The sequence below is a fragment of the Sminthopsis crassicaudata genome, chromosome 2, assembly GCF_048593235.1.
Source record: "Sminthopsis crassicaudata isolate SCR6 chromosome 2, ASM4859323v1, whole genome shotgun sequence".
Classification (NCBI taxonomy): domain Eukaryota; kingdom Metazoa; phylum Chordata; class Mammalia; order Dasyuromorphia; family Dasyuridae; genus Sminthopsis; species Sminthopsis crassicaudata.
The window spans coordinates 209,482,964-209,502,529 of NC_133618.1; the positions used below are offsets into that span (position 1 = coordinate 209,482,964).

The window sequence follows — 19,566 nt, forward strand, 5'->3', positions numbered from 1 at the left end:
ATGCTACTATACATGTTTGTAATAGAGTGAGCAGTTGAAGGTCCCATTTAAAGTTTTAATTATATTAATTATAGTGTAATAACACAGATATAGAAGAAAGTATCACTCCAGACACTCATTAATAACCTACATGACATCAGACAAGCAGCTTGTTCTATAAAAGAAAAGCAAAAATGAAATAGTTCCTTCCCTCAAGAATCTTACTTTCTATTGCAATGATAAAACATGTACACAGATAAGTAACTAAAGTTACTTCAAGAAGAAAGAACTAATACTTGGAGGACCAAAAAAGGGACATATATCAGGAAAAGCTTTATGGAGTATATGAGCCTATGCTAAAAGACACAGGCAAGGAAATTAATTTTTTTACATGGGTAGAGGACACCCTGTGCAGAAACACAGAGAAAGGACATACCTGACTAATTTCACATCACAAGAGTGCTTGGCTACAACTACTTTTGGGATGACTTAGTAATATGAAATACAATTGGAAAAGTATTTGATAATTATATAGTAGAGGACATTCAGTGCCACACTCAGGAATTTGTAATTTACCTTGGAGACCACAGTGAACTACTGAAGATTTTTGAGAAGAGGAATGAGTTTATGACTTGAGATTATGTAGTAATGGTTATTTAGTGAATGTTTTAATCTATAACATTTTTTTTCCCCTGAACTTAGCTGGCATAACAAAAATTAAAAATTTCTTGAAAAGCAGGAAGAGCTTTGTAAGTGTAGATAACTTCTGCTATTTGACAGTATTTCCTGAATGTAATGATAGCTGTTTCCTCCTTTCTTTGGTCAAGATTTAGAGAATTATTTGCAAAATTACTTTATAAATAATTTTTTTAAGCCCCCAGTGTCAAGTACACATAACAGTGCATCAACAGAAGAACAACAGCTTTACTGGGCTAAAGGAACTGGCTTTGGAACAGGTTCTACAGCTTCTGGATGGGATGTGGAACAGGCTTTAACTAAACAAAGATTGGAGGAGGAACATGTCACCTGTCTCCTGCAGGTATTTTTATTTCTCATGAGAATGAAATGAGCCATTGTTTATAACTAGTGTTTTTTAAGTTACTGTGTCATATTTGGTATCATTATCTAACATTTTAATTAAGGCATTAGGACCTCCCAATTACATTGACCATTGTGTCATTACTTTTAAACTACTTTAAATACTTCTACTTCCAAGTATCAATCTCTTTCTTTCAATTTGTCTTCACTATTTAGGCGTTGGCAAAAGGAGATGACACAGAATATAGCACAAAATACTTGTCATCTTCTCCAGCATTCTTATTTTTGTATCTGTAATTTTTTAAAAATATCTTTTTCATATCTCTTGATTTTTATGTGGTATGGGCTTGAAACAGGCTATTTTGACCAACCTTTCTAGGTTTGAGAGTCAGCTTATCTTAAAGATGAAAAAAGTAAAGTGGAGAAAGAAAAAAGAGCAGATTATTACTTCTATCATTAAATTTAGGATTTTATATTCTATAGTCTAAAACTTTTTGATCAGAATGGAAATGGATGACTCCATTCATGGAACATTCCGTGTTCATCCATTCTAAGATTTTTCTGTCCCCCAGCCTTTGTAATGGTTTTTTAATTTCATTTCATATTCATGATAATAATATTGGAAACATTATTACGTTTATAATAATATGCATTGTTCTCTGTTCTCATTTCCATATTTTCTTTATTGTACTATAAGTAGTTGAAGCTTTTAGTTGAATTACATAACAGATGATGAAGTAACTTTTCTTTTTAGTTTTCTGTGACACTTTTGTTCCAATAAATAAAATGGCTTCTAGTAACCAGTAAATTAATCTTTTAGCAACTTCTTTCTAGGTGGTTAAAAACATTTATTTATGTCAGTGGTTTTTCATTTCTAGGTTCTTGCAAGTTATATTAATCCTGCGGGCAGCTCAACAAATGGGGATCCACAGTCTACTCCCGAGGGCAGAGGACAGAACAGTAATGCCCTTCCTTCTGTTCTTCTGGAACTACTTAGTCAGTCCTGCCTCATCCCAGCAATGTCCTCCTATCTCCGAAATGATTCCGGTAACTCTCTAGATCATATTGTACTTAATCTGCTGAACCATGGCTTCTTTGTGGAAAAAAATTTAATATGTCATTACAGGGTTAGTTTAAATTAAAAGATTTAGCTATAATAAAATTGTAGATTTACCTAGCTTTTCCTGCTATTTTATAGTTTTCTTTTTTGGTTTTATACTTTTTATTTATTGGAAGTGTTTTGCTTCTGGGCTGTTTTGAAGGAATAGCATTCTTCATAATTATGTTAATAGCAAATGCTAAATTGCATTGGTTCTTAATTGTTCAAAATCCACACAAAATAGATTTCTTTAGTACTTTTGTAAATGAAAAATATAGGGGAGATGGACATCTAATAGCAACCTTGCTCTCTTTTTGATTATCAGACAAAATGTTTGAATTTATCTAGCAGTTCTCATTTGTGAATTTAAGCCAGTACTAATATATACAGCAATAGATTAATAAACCTTAGTTATTTTTCCTTAATTTTGTTAATTATATTATTGACTTATGCAGATTTAAAAAAAATCTCATATGCTTGCTTGAAATGACAAATTTATCTCCCAGGAACATCAACAACCAGTAAAAGTTAACTTTTGAAAGCATAATATTATAACCAGAAATATGTGACCTGATTATTTCTTAAACTTTTCTTTATTCCTTGGTTTTCTGAATTTTATTTCATCTCATTGTCATTAGAGTGGCCAAAAGTTTAGCAAAAAGTAATAAAAGTAAAGCAGTTTATTTTCTCACATATTAGCACTAGAATAATTCAGTGAAAGGAAAAGTTGATTTTTTTTTTTCTTCTCCTAATACTGAGCTTAATTATGTATTGTACTCTCCACTTTGCCTTGGCAAAAAATCCCAACTCTTAAAACTGTTCTTCATTTTAATAACTTCCCTACATCAAAACAATGTTTTTTAAAATGTCATATTGTCGTGTTTAAGTATTTGCACTCATTCCCTTTCATCTTGATTTTTGTGAAAAAGTGCATCAATTTTTCTTTTTTGTTGGTTTTTCTCTTTCATATTTTATTATTTTTGCTTTTCAAGGATAAATATGTTGAAATGCACAAACCTTTGTACTACATTTTAATATTTCTTAAGAAAATTCAAGTATTGAATATATTATATACTTAACATCTGGATTTTTTTTTCCTTAATGTTGAGAAGCATTCCTTCTTCATTGCTTTTTCTATTCATTTATTGAGTTGAGGTTAATTAACTATGTCTAATAAAATTCAATTTTCATTCCATTTTAGCAAGCATACTTCACGAATTTCATTAAATTGTGTGTGTGTGCTTACACACACGTACATTTGAGAATGAATTAATAAATAGCACTTCTATTTCAATTCTCTGATTCAAATAGCTGGTCTTGTTGGCAAAAATTCATATGCTTTGAAAATATTGGTGTGGAATTGCAAATGGCAAATATCATCAGTAAGCAATCATTAAATATCTAATATGTGCTGGTCTACTGTATTAATTGCTGAGAATACAGAGATGCAAAGAATAATTCATATTGTGAAGGATCTAGGCCATTACCAGCAGAGGAGGCACTGAATTAAGAAGGATTTAGAAAGGCATTCTTTAGAAAGTAAAGTTTTAGTTTGCCTTGAAGGAAACCAAGGAAACTGTAAAACTTTGATAAGGATGGATAGCATTCCAGGCATAGAGACAGCCATTGAAAATGTCTAGAGCCAAGAGATGAAGGTGATGTTGGTATAACAGCAAGGAAGCCTTGTGCCACTGAAGAGTAAATGAATAGGAAATGATTAGGGTGTTGGTGATAAGGTGTGTGGCCTCTTGTTATGAAGGGCTTTCAGTGCCAGGCAGAAGATTTGGATTTGATCTTTGCTGTGATAGAGAAGTTTTTATTTTGGAGGTGACATTATTTCAACCCTGTACATTAAAAAGAATCACTTTGGGGGCAGCTAGGTGGCGTAGTGGATAGAGCACCAGCCCTGAATTCATGAGGACCAGAGTTCAAATCTGGTCTCAGACACTTAACACTTCCTAGCTATCTGACCCTGGGCAAGTCACTTAACCCCCTGAGGAAAAAAAAAAGAATCACTTTGTTGGCTGAATAAAGGATAGATTGGAATGGTGAGAAACTTATTACAGGAAGACCTCTATTGTAATTGTCTATGCATGAGCAGATTAAGCCTGCCACCAGAATGGTGGCAATATTTAAGGAGAGAAGGAGGAATGTTTGAGAAATAATATTAAGGTAAATACGAAATGTGAGACATAATGTGTAGTAAAAACAGTTCTTAAGCCTTGATACCATAAACTTGCCCTAAATCTTATTCTGTCCATCATTTGAAGTATTTAATTTTTCATTTATTTTCAAGACAAATGACTTAGAAAAAGTTTTTGTGTTTCTTCGTATTCTTAAATGCTAAATAGGGAAGCAGAAATAATTTTCCTCACCTATTATATTAATATATGATCTTTTGCTTTTTATTATTCAGTTGGTCTTAAAATCAGTTCACGATACTTGTTTCAGAATTGGATATATTTTGTTCTGCCATTTATTAAGTCATTTGCTATAAATGTGTAATTCTAAGTCTTATATGATTATTTGAAAAAAATTGAACTACTAATTTTTAGAGTGTATATGATAAAAACTTAGGTTCATATTTCATAGTTGTATTGAATTAGAGCAGGACAGTTTTCTTCAGGTAAATGAGAAATGCTGTCCATAATGACATACTTTTTATCTAGGATATTTCACATTATTTGTTCCATTAGATATGAGAACTGAACCATTCTTTCAACAATGCCTCTTGAAGTTTCTCTTCTGTGAATAGTACTTCTAGTGCATATAAAGTTAATTCAATTTGTTTTGAAATATTCTTTTACTATCAAATAATTATCCTACAATTATCTCACTTGTATTTTAAACTTTTTTTTTTTTTTGCTGTGGCAGTTGAGGTTAAATGATTTGCTTAGCGTCACACAGCTAGGAAGTGTTAAGTGTGTGAGGCCAGATTTGAACTCAGGTCTTCCTGACTTCAGGGCTCATTCTTTATACACTACATGAACTAGCTGCCCCATCTCACTTGTATTTTATTAAAATTTAGATTAGATCTGATTATTAGATCTGATAATTGAGTGATAAATTATGATTCTGGTGTAGTCTTATTAATGCTTTTTGGATTATGCTGAAAATATTTTGATACTTAGGTTCAAAAGTTTTGCCTATAAATTTATCTGGGAATGTTTATAGTGGTATGATAATTTCTTCTAGAAGTTAAACCAATATAAATTCATTGCTAAAGCAAGGTGAATACCAGCTGCTACCTGGAGAGTAAATATACTAGGTTACCTATAGCAATGAGATGCCTTGAGGGAAAAACAGAAGTCAGAATGTTACAAATCATCACTACCTTTACTTAGAAATAAATTAAGAAGTATTTGTTAAGTGCTTATTAGGTGCTAGGCAAAAAGCTACAAAAATTATGGAGTTCAAGATTCTGACCCAAGAGTTTTAGGAATAGCAATGTTAGCTTCATTATTGGCTGAACTATAAACCTCACCCTCAAAGCCAGTATTCAGGAAAGCAGTACCTGTAAAGATACAACCTAACAACTTCTACGGGTGTTGTATGCCTTCTCAACAACCACAACTACAATTCCCAAAAAAGATGGTCTTTCAATTAAAGTCCTTGGTACTACCAAATGTTTCACTATTAGAAAGCAGAGTTTTTAAGAAGAATCATGGACAATACCTTCTCATAAAGAAAGAGGGACTGTTTCAGATAAAAAACATTTTAATGAAAACTTTACAAGGCAACCAGTTAAGCAAAGTCATCCCAAGGACATTCAAGAATGAAAACAGAATGGGAACTTCAAAAGGAAAAAATGGAAACAATTTGCAAAACTATTATAAGAAACTTTTTCCAACAAGAGTTGTAGAATTATTACACTTTGATCCTAACCTTATAATTCACAAATAAATCATAATTAGATCATTTCAAAGATTTTCACTAACAAGGACAAATACAAGAAAGGTATTTGGGGACTGATTGTAGGGGAATTTTCCAAACGCATGGAAAATTGTTCAAACTTGTTATACTCCCCCCCCAAAAAAATGTTTTAAAAGAAAATGATTTAAGATGACATAATTACTGACATCTATATTTTCTTTCACATCTATACAAAGTTTGTTTGGGCTTTGTCTTAGTAGTCACATCAAAGACATTTCCTGGTGAAGCCATTAGTAAGGAATAAACTTTTGCGTGTGACTTGCAAACTGTGGATCATTTCTTTACCATTTAATAATTTATGGTTATGGTTATTTGATGATTATTAAAGAGAATTTGATTCAGCATTGCAAAATGCTATCTTCCAAATTCTTTTACAACAAGTTATGATCCTTTTGTCCATCAGGACTATTAGTGTTCTTTGGAAGATGTATCTGTGTCAATTCATGTCCTCCACATAGTCCAGTTTACAGTTCACCCTTTTCTGATAATAGAAAACCCCAAGATGAGTTGGGCGTGGTAAGAAAGACCTCTCATCTTGTGACGGACGAGATAGTGGCAGAAGATTGATGAGAAGCAGAAAATTAAAGCCTCAACTTTGTTCAGTAAAATATGAGATGTGGTTATCATCTAAGAGGGCAAGAGTTGAAAGAAGGCCCAGAAAGTCTGAGGAGGACTTTAAAATTTTAGAAAAATAGCAGGGTGAAAAAAATCTCTTAGTACCAAGGTGTTATTTTAAGGCTGTTGAATCATGTTTTGTTTTGTTTTGTTTTTTTTTCCCCAATATTAACCTAGGTTTCAGCAAATAGAAAAACTAGATAGTAACCTGTGCCTCAAACACAAAGGGCCAAATTTTCTGCTCTAGGAATTGTCTCAAATTCCAGACCATATCCAGAGCACCAGAAACAGAGGCCCTAAGTTAATCTGGTTTTTCTCTTGTTCCTTTCCACGGCCCTCAAAGGGAAAAAATCCTTTGAGTAGAATCTAACAGATTCTATATTGAAATTAACCATCAAAGTTCATGAAAATGGCTCTCATCACAAGACTTAATTTAAAAAAAATCTTTTGTTTACTAAGTCAGTGAGTTGATGGATTATTTCCAATAAGAAGAAATGACTAATCTGTATTAGAATTGTTTAAAAATATTCAGAAGATTTGGTGAAATGGGTTCTCAGTTTTCTGCATTCTGAACAGAATTAGCTTCTTATATTTTTCCTCTTTATATTTATCCTTTAAAAATCATCTTTCAGACCTCTTACCTGCTCAGATCTTAGGAAAATCTGTCAGATCTCAGACCTTTAGGAAAATTTTTAATTACGAGTTTGATTGTGAGTAATGAAAATGCTTATCAGAAGTCATGCATAGGCTGATAATTGTGGAAATATGTATAGATGAATTGCCTGGGTTTAGCATATATTGGATTAATTGTTGTTTAAGGGTGGGGGTGGAAGAAAGGGTGGGAGAAGAAAAAATGTGAAACCCAAGGTTTTGCAAGGGTGAATATTGGAAAATATATTTTGAAAATAGAGATATTATTTAAAAATAAAAAAAATTTAAATGAATTAACATTTTTTTTTAAAGTCATCCATAGGCAAGCTTGTTTCCATGCTTTTTCCTTTCATCTTTGTGAAGCACTAAAACACAATCATTCCCAGTTATAAATCTCACACCCCAGCCAATAGTCTGCTTGTTTCAACAAAATTATTTGGACCAATGAGTATGTTGGAGTTAACTGTATTCTTTATAGTTGACAGATAAGAAACTTGTCTTTATAGTGTAAAATGTTTTAAAGTTTGATGTTTTATTAGAACTATTAAAAATACTCAAATATATCTGTGATGGTATTAGCTTGGGTTTTCTCTCTGGTGCCTGTCCTTGCAAATTCATTTACAGGGGATCAAGGCAGTAAAGTGGAATACTCATCTTGGTTTCCTAGTGATATGAAGGTATATCAGGGGTACCAAAGTACACCAAAGGTGTACTTTAACCATCTTCATTTTTAACCCCTATCCCACAATCTATCTTCTCTTTCATTTATATATTTCCCTGATGTTTACATATTGTTTCTTTGTAAGATTTATTTTCTTTTCTTCAAAGACTAATAGCTATACATCCTAAACATTGTCTAGCTCTCAGCTCTGGTTCATTTTTAGGCCTATTAAACTAAAACTTTTGTGTACTGTTTTGTCCTATATAGAAATATTGTGAGTGATCATTCCTTCCTAATCTTGTGCTCTTTTTTTTCACGCTTACATCTATGCATCTTTTGATTCAATTTTATGGGCCTGCTTGCTGTATGCAACCATTCATTCTACATTTCCTGCCTTTGCACTGATTGTCTAATATTTCTGAAGTAACTTCATTATTTCCTTCTCTTAGAATCCTTAACTTCCTTAGTAAGCTCTGACACCATCTTCTTCAAGAAGGCCTTTTTCACTTCCTGTATGTGCTAGAGACATGATTCTTAGGTTGCCTTCCATTCACTCTACATCTGTTTGTATATATACCTGTTTGAATATTATCTCTTCTATTAGAATATAAGATCCTTAAGAACTTGGCATTTTTGTTTTCTGCAGTTATTCATGTATTTTTTTTTCTTTTTTTCTTTTTTCTTTGTCTTTTTTTACATTTTAAGGCTGTAGTTGTAGTGTTAGCCCTTGCTTTTACTATATCAGTGCTGTGCATCCTTTTCCAGTCATACAATTAATTTGTGATATCTTTTAAGGATTTTCTTACATGCAGATTTCCTTATTTAAACGTATTGTACTGTATGTATCAAAGGTTCTGAGTCTTGGGTTTGTAGATCTTCCACTCTATAAAGGGTTTATGGATAGATTTGTGGATAAGTCATTTAACTTGTTTCATTCATCTTGCAGCACATCTTTTCATTAATCTTTAACTGAAATTTAACATTCTTTTGATTTGTTTAGAAATTTTTTTCCCTGAGAGATTCACCAGTTTGCCAAAGGAGTTCATGACATACACAAAATGGTATTAAATCTTCCCTGCTGATTCAACGCAATTTTAGTTATTTAATAAACATGATATTTTGTGATTTTGCAAGCATGTAGCATTACCACAGAGTGGTTATTAGTATTGATAGAGATGAAGAAGTTAAAGTATTGATTAATAGAATGGGCTTCCCATGGAATTTTATATCACAATTTTCAATAGGCATTAAAATATCTTTTTTTTCTCCCTTATATAGATTTTACCTCTTTAGTGATTCTGGATTTCAGTGAATATATCTGTTGTTATGGAATTTGAAGCCAACTATAAAATGTCATTTATAAACTGTGATCTCATGTCATTTTGGAATTGGTATATGTCATCGCACAGGAGATGAGCAGAACATTCTCATCAGTTTTTCAGTAATTATATCTTCTAAGGCATCTTGTAGATCTTGAGAGCCTTAATATAAGGAAAGGCTATAAAACTAAGGTTACCCTACTGAGGCATTCTAACACAATAAGATCTTGTATTTTTACCTTTTTACAGTTTTTTTTATGTTGTAGCAGATATAATCTGTTATAGAAAACCTTTTTAGTTATCTGCTTCTTCTCATCTTATGTTTTCAAAATAGGAATATTTGGGTGAGAAAGTAAGAAATGGGTGGTAGTTATTGTTGTTATCCTCCTGGTTTGTACACTAATAGTACATGTCTGTAATTTAGAGAGCTTTACTGCTTTCAGATATCTTAAGAATTAATATTTCATTGATTTAAAAAATTATCTCCTACTACTTGGACTTATTCTTTGTATGCTTGGTATCGTTTCTTTCTTTCTTTCTTTTTTTTTTTTCTTCCTTACCATAATATCCCTCATCAGTTCATTAGTTATTGAAATCTTATTCCAAATGTATTATTTCTTTCTGCTCTTGTCCATTCTATACTACTAACCACATTAGTCTATTTGCTCTTTCTCATAGAAATTATTACACCTCATATTTCTCTGCTTTTGCTGTTTAGAATGCAGTTTTTCCTCCTTTCTCATTGTTGCCTTTTAGAATTTCTAGTCTCTTTTAAAATTCTATTAAATGCTGCTTTATTCTCCCTGCTGCATCATTTGCTTTATATTAGTTTGCATAGATTTTATATTTAATTTGCTGATTACATATTGGTTTTTTTGTTAGAATGTTGTTCCTAATACACAGTCCATTGTTCTATCTATTGGTAGGTTTTTTGTTTGTTTGTTTTTGTCTTGAAATTCTTGTGGGAAGATATGGTTGTTGTTTTCCCATATATTAAAGTTTTTGCCAACTAGTTTTCACGTCTACATTTTTTACTACTTCATATGACTGTGCTACTTATAATTTCCTACCTCATCCATAATGTTTTTCTGAAAAGAACTTATTTATTTGCCTAGTGTTGCCTTTTACTTTGATATCTTCTTCTTAAATTAAAAGGAGAATCAGGTATTTCCTGAGTCAGGATAACTAGTTTTTGTCTGTGTGTTAAGAGAAAAATTTCATATTTGTTGCTTCCCCATTCTTTTTCTTAAAACACAATACTAAATAATTTACAGGTATATGATATTTTTTCATCATCTGCCAATTTATGGTTGTATTTATTATTCAGCAGCCTTTTCTCCATTTCCAGGTCATTTAATATTAACATACTTTTGCTTAGTTTGAGGATGTTAAGTACTTAGTAGAACTTTCCAACTTTTTCTATTTTCCTTGATTAATAATTCATAATTGACAATTATCAACCTTCTAACATTTTGCCTTCATTTATTGTGAACTCTGAAAAGCAAGATTACCAAGTGACCTATGAAATAATGTTGCTTTTTACCATTAAGTAGAAGATGAGGCTCTAAAGAAGTTACAAGGCATCTTTCTTTTGTTGATTTCATTTATAGATAGCATGTCAGTAATCAGTTATTTTCTTCTAGTATTTCAGCTTATTTTTTAGATTGATGACCCTATATTTAGAGTAAAAAAGATTTAGAGATTGTAAAAATTGTGTTTCTTAGTACTCTCTGCTCTTTTTTTCTACCATTACTTATCCATGAAAAATTAAAAAACAATTTGTATTTTTTCTTTATTTCATAGCTTTCCATACTTTACCTATTTCTTAGTATTTAATTGAGCTTTTCTTGGCCAGCAGAAATAGTCTTGTCATCAAAACTATATGTAATCTTTCCTTCTTGTTAAAATTTGACAGAACTGATACTTTACCCTCATAGTTTTCAAACGTCCTTATTAACCTGATTTTTATAAGGGGATTTTCACAATTAAATGAAATTATGTAAAATGCTCACATTTTTTGGTGGTTTGTAAATTATGAAGATTTTTTTAAGCTCACTAGCTAGTCATAAGATCATTATCTCAGTGTCTTCAGCAGTAAGCCACAATATGGTAACAGGATCTTATTCCAGTGGTAATTTCAACTGTCACAATATTTGTTATAGATTATATCCATAAAATAGTAAAAATATCATCCCATTTGTAGTGTTACATCAGTAGGGATTTGCAAAATCAATATTTGAGATCATGTCTCAAATGATGAACCACAGTGTTCCTTCTTCTGCACTATATTTATACCTCTTAAAATTTTAGAAAATTAGAGTTGATGCCCTACTTTTTAAAATGTTTTTATTTTTTAATTTTTATTGATTATTGCCCTTTGAAAGCCATTTGTGTTCCTTGCAATGAAAGTGTGAGTTAGTGGTAATAATCAAGATATGTGACTTTTCAAAATATTAGAATAGTAGCCAATTTATTACCTAGTCTTTTCCTCTTAAGTACAAGATGGCAAATATATATTAAAAATGGATTCCTTAGATAATAATTTTCATTAATGTTTTGGGAATTATTTAAAAGCTTTTCATTTAGCAAAACTGGGAATCAATTCTGATGTAGAAAAAAGAGACCTGAACTCACTAAGTACTTCCTGACTTGAATCAGCACTCTGAGACTTTGCTAGTTCTAGTACTGTGTCGGCTATTTGCTTAGTGTCATTCAGCATCTCTGGTCCAGTTTGCCTATCGGTGAATTTCCAGAGATGAATCCAGTTCTAGCATCCCATGATTCGGTTTCAGTTTTTTAATGCTTTTTATAGTATTTACAAAACTCATCTCACCTATTTATTACAGAGTGAAGTATATCATTTTTCGGAAAATATTGTTACTGCAGTAAAAGATCTTTGATTCATTTTGCTCTTAAATATTATTTTGTGTTCTTTTTCATCATTCTGTTTGGAAGCAAATTTAAATTGTTTTTAATTCAAAGTAATTTTGTTTGTATAATTTAGAGGTTTTTGTTTTAACTGTTGTCTCTAGAAATGTGACATATTCAAAAAGATTATTTGCTGATTAAATTTCTTTTTAAATTAAATTTGTGCAAACCTTTCATATATTTATCAGAATTAATTGTTAGGTAAGAATTTTTAAAGCTTTTTTTAGAAGAGAATTTTCTAAAAAGATAGAGACTGAATTAAGTTTATAGGTAGGATTATATTGGTACAATTTCATTTTTCATATTTACTTTAGCTAATAAAAATTGTTAGGCAACTAGTAGCTCAATAGAGAGTTGGTCCTGAATGAAGTATAGAAAGACTGGAGTTCAAATCCCGCTTCATACAGTTCTAGCTGTGTGACCTTGGGCAAGTCTTTTAACCTTTCATTGCCTTACAAAAGGTCTCCGGAGTAGGAAATGGTAAACCTGTCTTGTAATATTGCCAAGAAAACCCCATCTACAGTTTTCCATGGGGTCATGAAGAGTCAGACAGTGGGACCAACAACAAAATTAAAATGTTTAGAAATAACATTATTTGTTTTAAATATTTTAGTATTTAAACTAAAATAAATTGCTTTAAATTCTTTATAATGCATTAGTTATTGTGTTTGTTTTTTTCTTTTTGTATTAATGTGATTATCTAATTGGGCATTCCTTTTTACTTAAGTTCTTGGTGTAAATTTACATACATTAGTATGCATTTGATAATTTCAGAATTTAAAAGTGCTATTAGATTTTGTCCTATAAAATATCCTTTCATGTAATTTCATTTTGTTCTATTCTTTATTTTAAATTTACTCCTTTGTTTTACAGATGAAAACTGAAACTTGAGCTTTTCTTTGTAATGTATCCAAGTGATATCCAATCACATAGGTGGGACTAATTATTCAACAAATTGAATGCATTTATCAACGCATAAATCTATTAAAGGACTGGCACTATATTATTTAAAATAAAATCAACTGATTAAAAAATGTTCACAGGAGATAGTCACATTTTGTAGGGAAAATATTTATAGCCAATCTGTTAGTGCCTACATGTGGAGCTAATAAATAAATACTTGTCTTTCTAGTAAAGAACTTTTGTCATTTTCAGATTTCAGTGAGAATTTTGTTTTAGGATTGTTGATATTTAATCCTGAAAATGTCCTGCTAACCTACAAGATGGCTTCTAGCAAGTTTTTTTCACATCTCTGTTGTTTATAAGAGCAATAAATATGTCATGGAAGCAGTTTTACAGTTACAATATTCATGTTTCCTTTTCCTCTTTAAGCTCTCCTTAATTCCTGCCTTAAGCTCTCAGAAGTAATTGGACTTCTCTTTCCATTGGCAGCAGTTCTCTTGGGCCACTTCCCCAGGCTCTGCCTAATGAATGTCTCAAAAGCAATGACAACAAAATCTTGTTAATATTGCCACTATTTATCTTTTTTTCTTAAGAATGCATTCTTATCTACATCCTATAAGACAAGCATGTGTTGGTTTATTTACTTTTTATGTTGCTGAGATTAGTATACATTGTAATAAAGCCTGATATTTATAACTGACTACAGCACTTTTTACAACCATGTTTTCTTACTTCTGCTAAATTTCCCTAGATGTACAAAATCCATAGTCAAAACAATGCTCTATTTTTCTTAAAACGATTGCATTTAGCTTATCCAGCTTGAGGAATATACATAATTGATCTTTGAACCATTCTTGTTAAGATTAAAAAAAAAAAAAAGAAAACTCACAAAGGTAGTTCAGTTGTTCTCTATTTTGTAAAAAGAGAATCTAATGAAAATGTATTAGTTTAAAATTTTTTTTTTAACCAATGCTTACTTAATATTTTTTTGACATGTAATTTTATCTCTGTAATTTCCTCTTTAACTGATTCCTGTGTGACTTAAGTGATCTTTGATAATGGCCAGAAAGAATACTGCCAATCAGGAGCCCCTTTTCTATTGCACTTAATTCTGGTCCACAAGTTAGAAATATTTTGTCAGTTATGAGGCCATACTCATTGTGTTTCTTTTAATTTTCATTGCCTTTAAAAAACCTAGGTTTAGTTGCATACCTTGATAAAGCATCAAAGGAAATCTTGGTAGGTGTTTCTCACATAAAGAAAGAAAAAATATTTCATATTGAGAAGCTTGAATTTGTCATGAGTTGTAGGATAATAATTGAGAACATGGAAGAGGCAAGGAAGATTTTTTTTTCTATTATTTGTTTATTTATAGAAGAGATCCATAGGAAGTGGATAAATCACAAGTAGAGCATGAGAGTAACTGAAGTTAATAGAAAGCATGATTAGAGGATCAAGTTCCTAAAGTGGTTGGTATCAAGAACACATATGGAAATCATTTGGATTAGGTAAGGTTGAGTCCTCTTATTCATCCTCCAAGAGTAGAGCAAAAGAGTTCAGTGATTTTAAATGCTCCCTTGACAAAAGACAGTCCCTGTCCTCATGGAGCAGCTCACAATATATGTACAAATAAGCTGTCATATACAATAAATATTGACAGAGTGAAGGCACTAGATTAAGAAAGACTGTGTAGAAGTTGAAATTTTAGCTGCATGAGAACTCAGGGAAACTAGGAGCAGAGATGAGGAGCAAGTGTTGGGAGCATCTTGTTTGTGGAATAGCAAAGAAGGCCCTTTTTACTGACTCATGGGGTAGAGTGAGGTATAAGGTATAAGAAGATTGGAGGGATGGGTAGGGGGTTTAGATTTTATATCTGATCCTAGTCGTGATAGGAAATCACTTGTAGTTTATTGCATAAAGATAGTGATGTTGTCCAACATGGTTGGACCTGCCACTGGGGGAAATCATTTTGGTGGCTGAATGGGCATTGGATTGGAGACTTGAGATAGACACACCAACCAGCAGACCTTTGCCGTACTCCTGGCACTAGGAGGTGAGGACATGTTCCAGGGTGGGGGCATTATTAAAGAAGAGAAGAGACCATATTCAAGAAATGTTAAAAAGATGAAATTGACAAAACAGGCTCAGAAATAAGACTTATCAAGAGTTAGCGAGAGAAGAGTGAGGAGTTAAGGTGTGTGTAGAATTTGGAAAAAAGTGTTGTACTTGACAGTAATTAGAAATTATTCCGTGTACATGCATCTCAGTCACAGATTTTACTTGACTTCCATTGACACAATGCTTAATTTCCTATTGGCCATCTTCATTTAGATTACTTATAGGCCTGTCACATTGAATAAGTCTGAAAAGAATGGTTTATTTTCCCCTGACTTGTCTTGTTTTTCATAATGGTGCCATCACCATTACTTACTCAAATTCAAAATTGATTTTAATTTGTTAAATCAAAAGGAACATGATGTTTCAGGAATCAATGCATTCCAAAAGCTAAATATCATTTAAGCTTTTTAGTGTTTTAAATTATCCTTTTTAGATCATTTTGTTTATTGCCTATCAATTAAATGGATACTAAAAAGGTAATAGTATTTTTTTTTTAACATAGCATAATTTGCCATAGTACTTTATTAGTTTCATATTCAAAGTACCCATTTAGATCAATTGCTCCATTACTTTTTGGGGAAAGGAATATAAATTTGTGGTTCTATCCACCTAGGGTGGAACCTTTAGTATCTATAGACATCTACAACTATTTTGGTTTTTAAAGTCTTAGAAAATCTGAAAGCTTAAGTGACTTCCTTTTGTTCCCACAGCTAGTATGTGTCAAGAGACATAATTTAAAATGAAAAAACTTGGGCTTCTGACTCAATTCATCAACTATCCATTATGCCATACCATATGTCTCCTACATTAAATATCTTTGCCAATATAAATTTTTAAAAGTGAGTTTAGATATCACAAAGGCCAAACAGGGGATTTATAAGCAAGTTGATATAAAAACAAAGAGACAAACATGAACTGATTAGCATAAACTTTGAATTAAGATGACTGAACTAAAGGCTATCATTACTATAGAAAGCTAATATTTTAGAGAGAATTATACTTAGGATTAATGACTAATTATATTGAAGTATATATATATACTTTTTTGATACTCAAGAATTCTCACTAGTTTAAAGAATTATTATGTTATGACTTCAAATTCTGTTAAAAAAGGCCTAATCAAATAGCACTTTCCCAAAATTTGGGGTACATTGAAATTTAGTTATAATCTTAATACAGATTTTACTGTCTCTACTGAACTTTTGAAATGGGCATTTTAACTTTTTAGCAATTTTTGTGATCCATAATAAAAATATTCTTTTATGCATTTCATCGATACAATTGATATGATAAAACAGTAAAATATCCAGCTAATATACATAAATATTTCATTAAGATATTCTAACATGCATTTGCAGAAAATTGTGTTAAATTTACAGATTCATTTTAATCTATAAATAAATAGCCTAAACTGTGATCTAATGAAATGCTAGTTCAGATTAGTTATGATGCTGTTTTGATACTTAGCTTATGTCCCAAGTGAGTTTATCTTATATATATTATATATAAATTGTTTTATAGCAAGGTTTCAATGTATTTATTTATTTATGAAGTACAAAAGGTAATTTGATTTTTTTGATATTGATATTTGCTACAGAAGAAAAAAATGAGACAGATTCTTTTTTCCACTTTTAAATATCTGTATTTTAATCTGCACATTTTATCCATTTCTCTATGTCAGAATTTAAAGTATCAAGCCTTAAGTAATTAAAGCTTTTAGATGAAATCAGAGGTCCATTAAAGTATTGTAGTAATCAATGCCTACTGCTAATCTGAAATCTTAGATCTTTGTGATGCAATGTCAGTGTACTTTTAAGATAAAAAAAAAGATAAAATAAAACTCTTCTCTGAATTCATTATTCCCATTGATAATTAGAATACTGTGACTAGCTAAAATTCTTATATAGCCCTTGTTTTGATTTGAGATTGACACAAAAGTAAAAAATAATTTCACTAAACATTATTTAGAACAACTTAAAACTTAAAGTTTTATTCAGGTACTAGTGTACCAAAAATATCAAAATTTCTCCTCAGCTCCCCCATACTCCCTCATTTTTCTTGGAAATGGGGCTTAAATGACTTGGTTTTCAAAATAATGATGTGCATATACACAAGAACCTGCACACAAATAAAACTTTATGAAAGCACTTTCATTATGAAGTAAATTATAATTAGACTTCTGAAAGTAGAGCCAACTTGCAAACAAATGTTTAATCAATATTCTGCCAGTTTAATGGTAAAATAATAATTCTTCTTGCTGGTCAGTAGGAGTTGGCACTGACTTCTTTTAAGAAAGTTCTTCCATGAATCCCTGCCAAGAAATCTTCCTAGTATTTTGACATCTATGAGTTCTTAGTATTACCTACCAATTTCTGATTTGACTGCCTGCTATAGCCTATATTCTGAGGATCTAGGATTGAATTAGCATGGAAGTCCAAAAACAGAAATTGCTATGTGGAGTTTGACTTAAGAGGTTACATTCAAGGACAACCAAAGAAAGGAATTAACAAATGTGTTTCAGACAATTATTTTTGAGCAGAAGTCATTAGCTGGGAATAGCCTTCCTTATTTTCATGTATTAAAAAGTAGGGAATAGAGATATCCTATTTACTTAAAAAAATTTTTTTTCTTTCTTTGGTAAAATTTTAATATCCTAAAAGTCTTATGTCTTAACAGGGTAAATCCTTTTAAGATGATATGTAAGAAGATTTTCAGTGAAAATTACTATTTAAAAAACATATTCTGTGAATAGTATTCCATTTCTATTGTTTCTTGGATAAATTGGATGAAGATGATATTTTTCCTTCACAGCAGGGCAATTTTAATTTTAATTCCATACATCAAAGATGAACCACATTTTGATTGAGGATAGCCTAATGAACAAAATCTGGTACTGTGCTTATTTATTAAAATATGCACTTAATCCTCATCCAAAAGAATCCTGACTTTGGAGAATTATGAATAAAGGATCAATTATTTCATACAGTGAGAGTGAGGTATGCCATTTATGAATTTATGCCAAATTATATAAAGATTTAGTGAGGTTCTACCTAACAGAATAATTGTTATTTTTCCAAATCATTATCCAATTTATAAGTAGAATAATTAAAACCATACTTAATTTGGAAAGGTAAAATTTTCACTTTTATCCTAAATTAATTTAAAAGTAAAGCTGAAATCATAGTTAGTTTTTGAGTCCATTATATTTATGAGGTCAGATTAAAAAATTATTAGCTTAATATTAAATTTCTAACCTTTAAAGTAATCTCTTCATTTAAATATTTCAAAGTATTCTAAATCTTTATTTGAAAGGAAACAAGTTTCCTTATGTCATATCTTTATTTTTATGTGAACTATAAAGCATTTTAAAAAACAATAATTTGTAAAGCATGCAAAGCCATTGATTTTTTTTACCTAGAGCCAACGGCAATTTTATCACCTGAAAATATTGATCAATATGTAGAAATGTTCAAAGTAATTCTACAGAATAGAACCTATGATTAAATTGTATTGGGAATTTCACAGTACATTTGATTAGTAATGTTCTTTCCACACTATCTAAATGGTCACTTTTTCAATTATACACATACATATGTATTTGGAATCCCAAGGAAAACAGAATTTAATGCACAATTGATTGTAAATAAAATATATATTAAAAATGCACCTTTATCAAGGTATCTGTGGCAGTGCCATCAATTTATCTTATTCACACATTCTTTTTAGAAAAAAAAAAGATATAATTATCTATATTTCTGTTGCTTTAATTTCCTCAATCTTTTATTTGTGTAAACTAAATCTTATCTGTCCATCTTGTGGCAATATGATTCCATTTACTGGATTTCCATGTTCATTTCATAGTTAATAATGCTGTGCCCTAAGTGAGACATTTATTTACCCTGGAGTGTTCCTTACAGTCTTTAAGAGACACTGTTTTCTAAATGAAATTTAGAAAAATACTCTTGATAGTGCTGTTTTTCCCCGAGTATGTAAGTACTGCTCGAAAATATCATCAAAGTGTAGTGTATATGTACACAAAAACAATAACAAAGAGGTTAAGCACTGTCCCAATGATTCCTAACATGGCTAAAATAGATTCTTCTTTTTCCTCTTTCTCCTCTTGCCTTTTTACATCTTCTACTGTAGTGATGGCAGAGGTACCCATTTTTCCACCAAATATCTTCAGCAATATTTTGACAGCTAGCTAGAGAAAAAGAAAAAGAAAATGAATATTCTGTTTAAAAAGTTAACTTTCAACTATCAAAATATATTTAAATTTATAGTTTTGTAAGTTTATTAGAATAATTTTAATTTCTCAGTGA

The 19,566-nt window shown here is 30.9% G+C and overlaps 1 protein-coding gene across 10 annotated transcripts in view; it reads left to right on the forward strand.

The window, feature by feature from the left end:
• BIRC6 (baculoviral IAP repeat containing 6) overlaps nt 1-19,566 on the forward strand; it is a 297,131-nt gene that overhangs the window by 205,291 nt on the left and 72,274 nt on the right. For all 10 annotated transcript variants that reach the window (XR_012486168.1, XM_074288148.1, XM_074288151.1 and 7 more), the window contains 2 exons: nt 854-1,018; nt 1,896-2,064. Coding sequence is in view for 9 of the 10 variants with exons in the window: in XM_074288148.1 (XP_074144249.1) it covers nt 854-1,018; nt 1,896-2,064 (334 nt within the window). In the remaining variant the exon portion in view is untranslated. The remainder of the gene's footprint in view (nt 1-853; nt 1,019-1,895; nt 2,065-19,566) is intronic.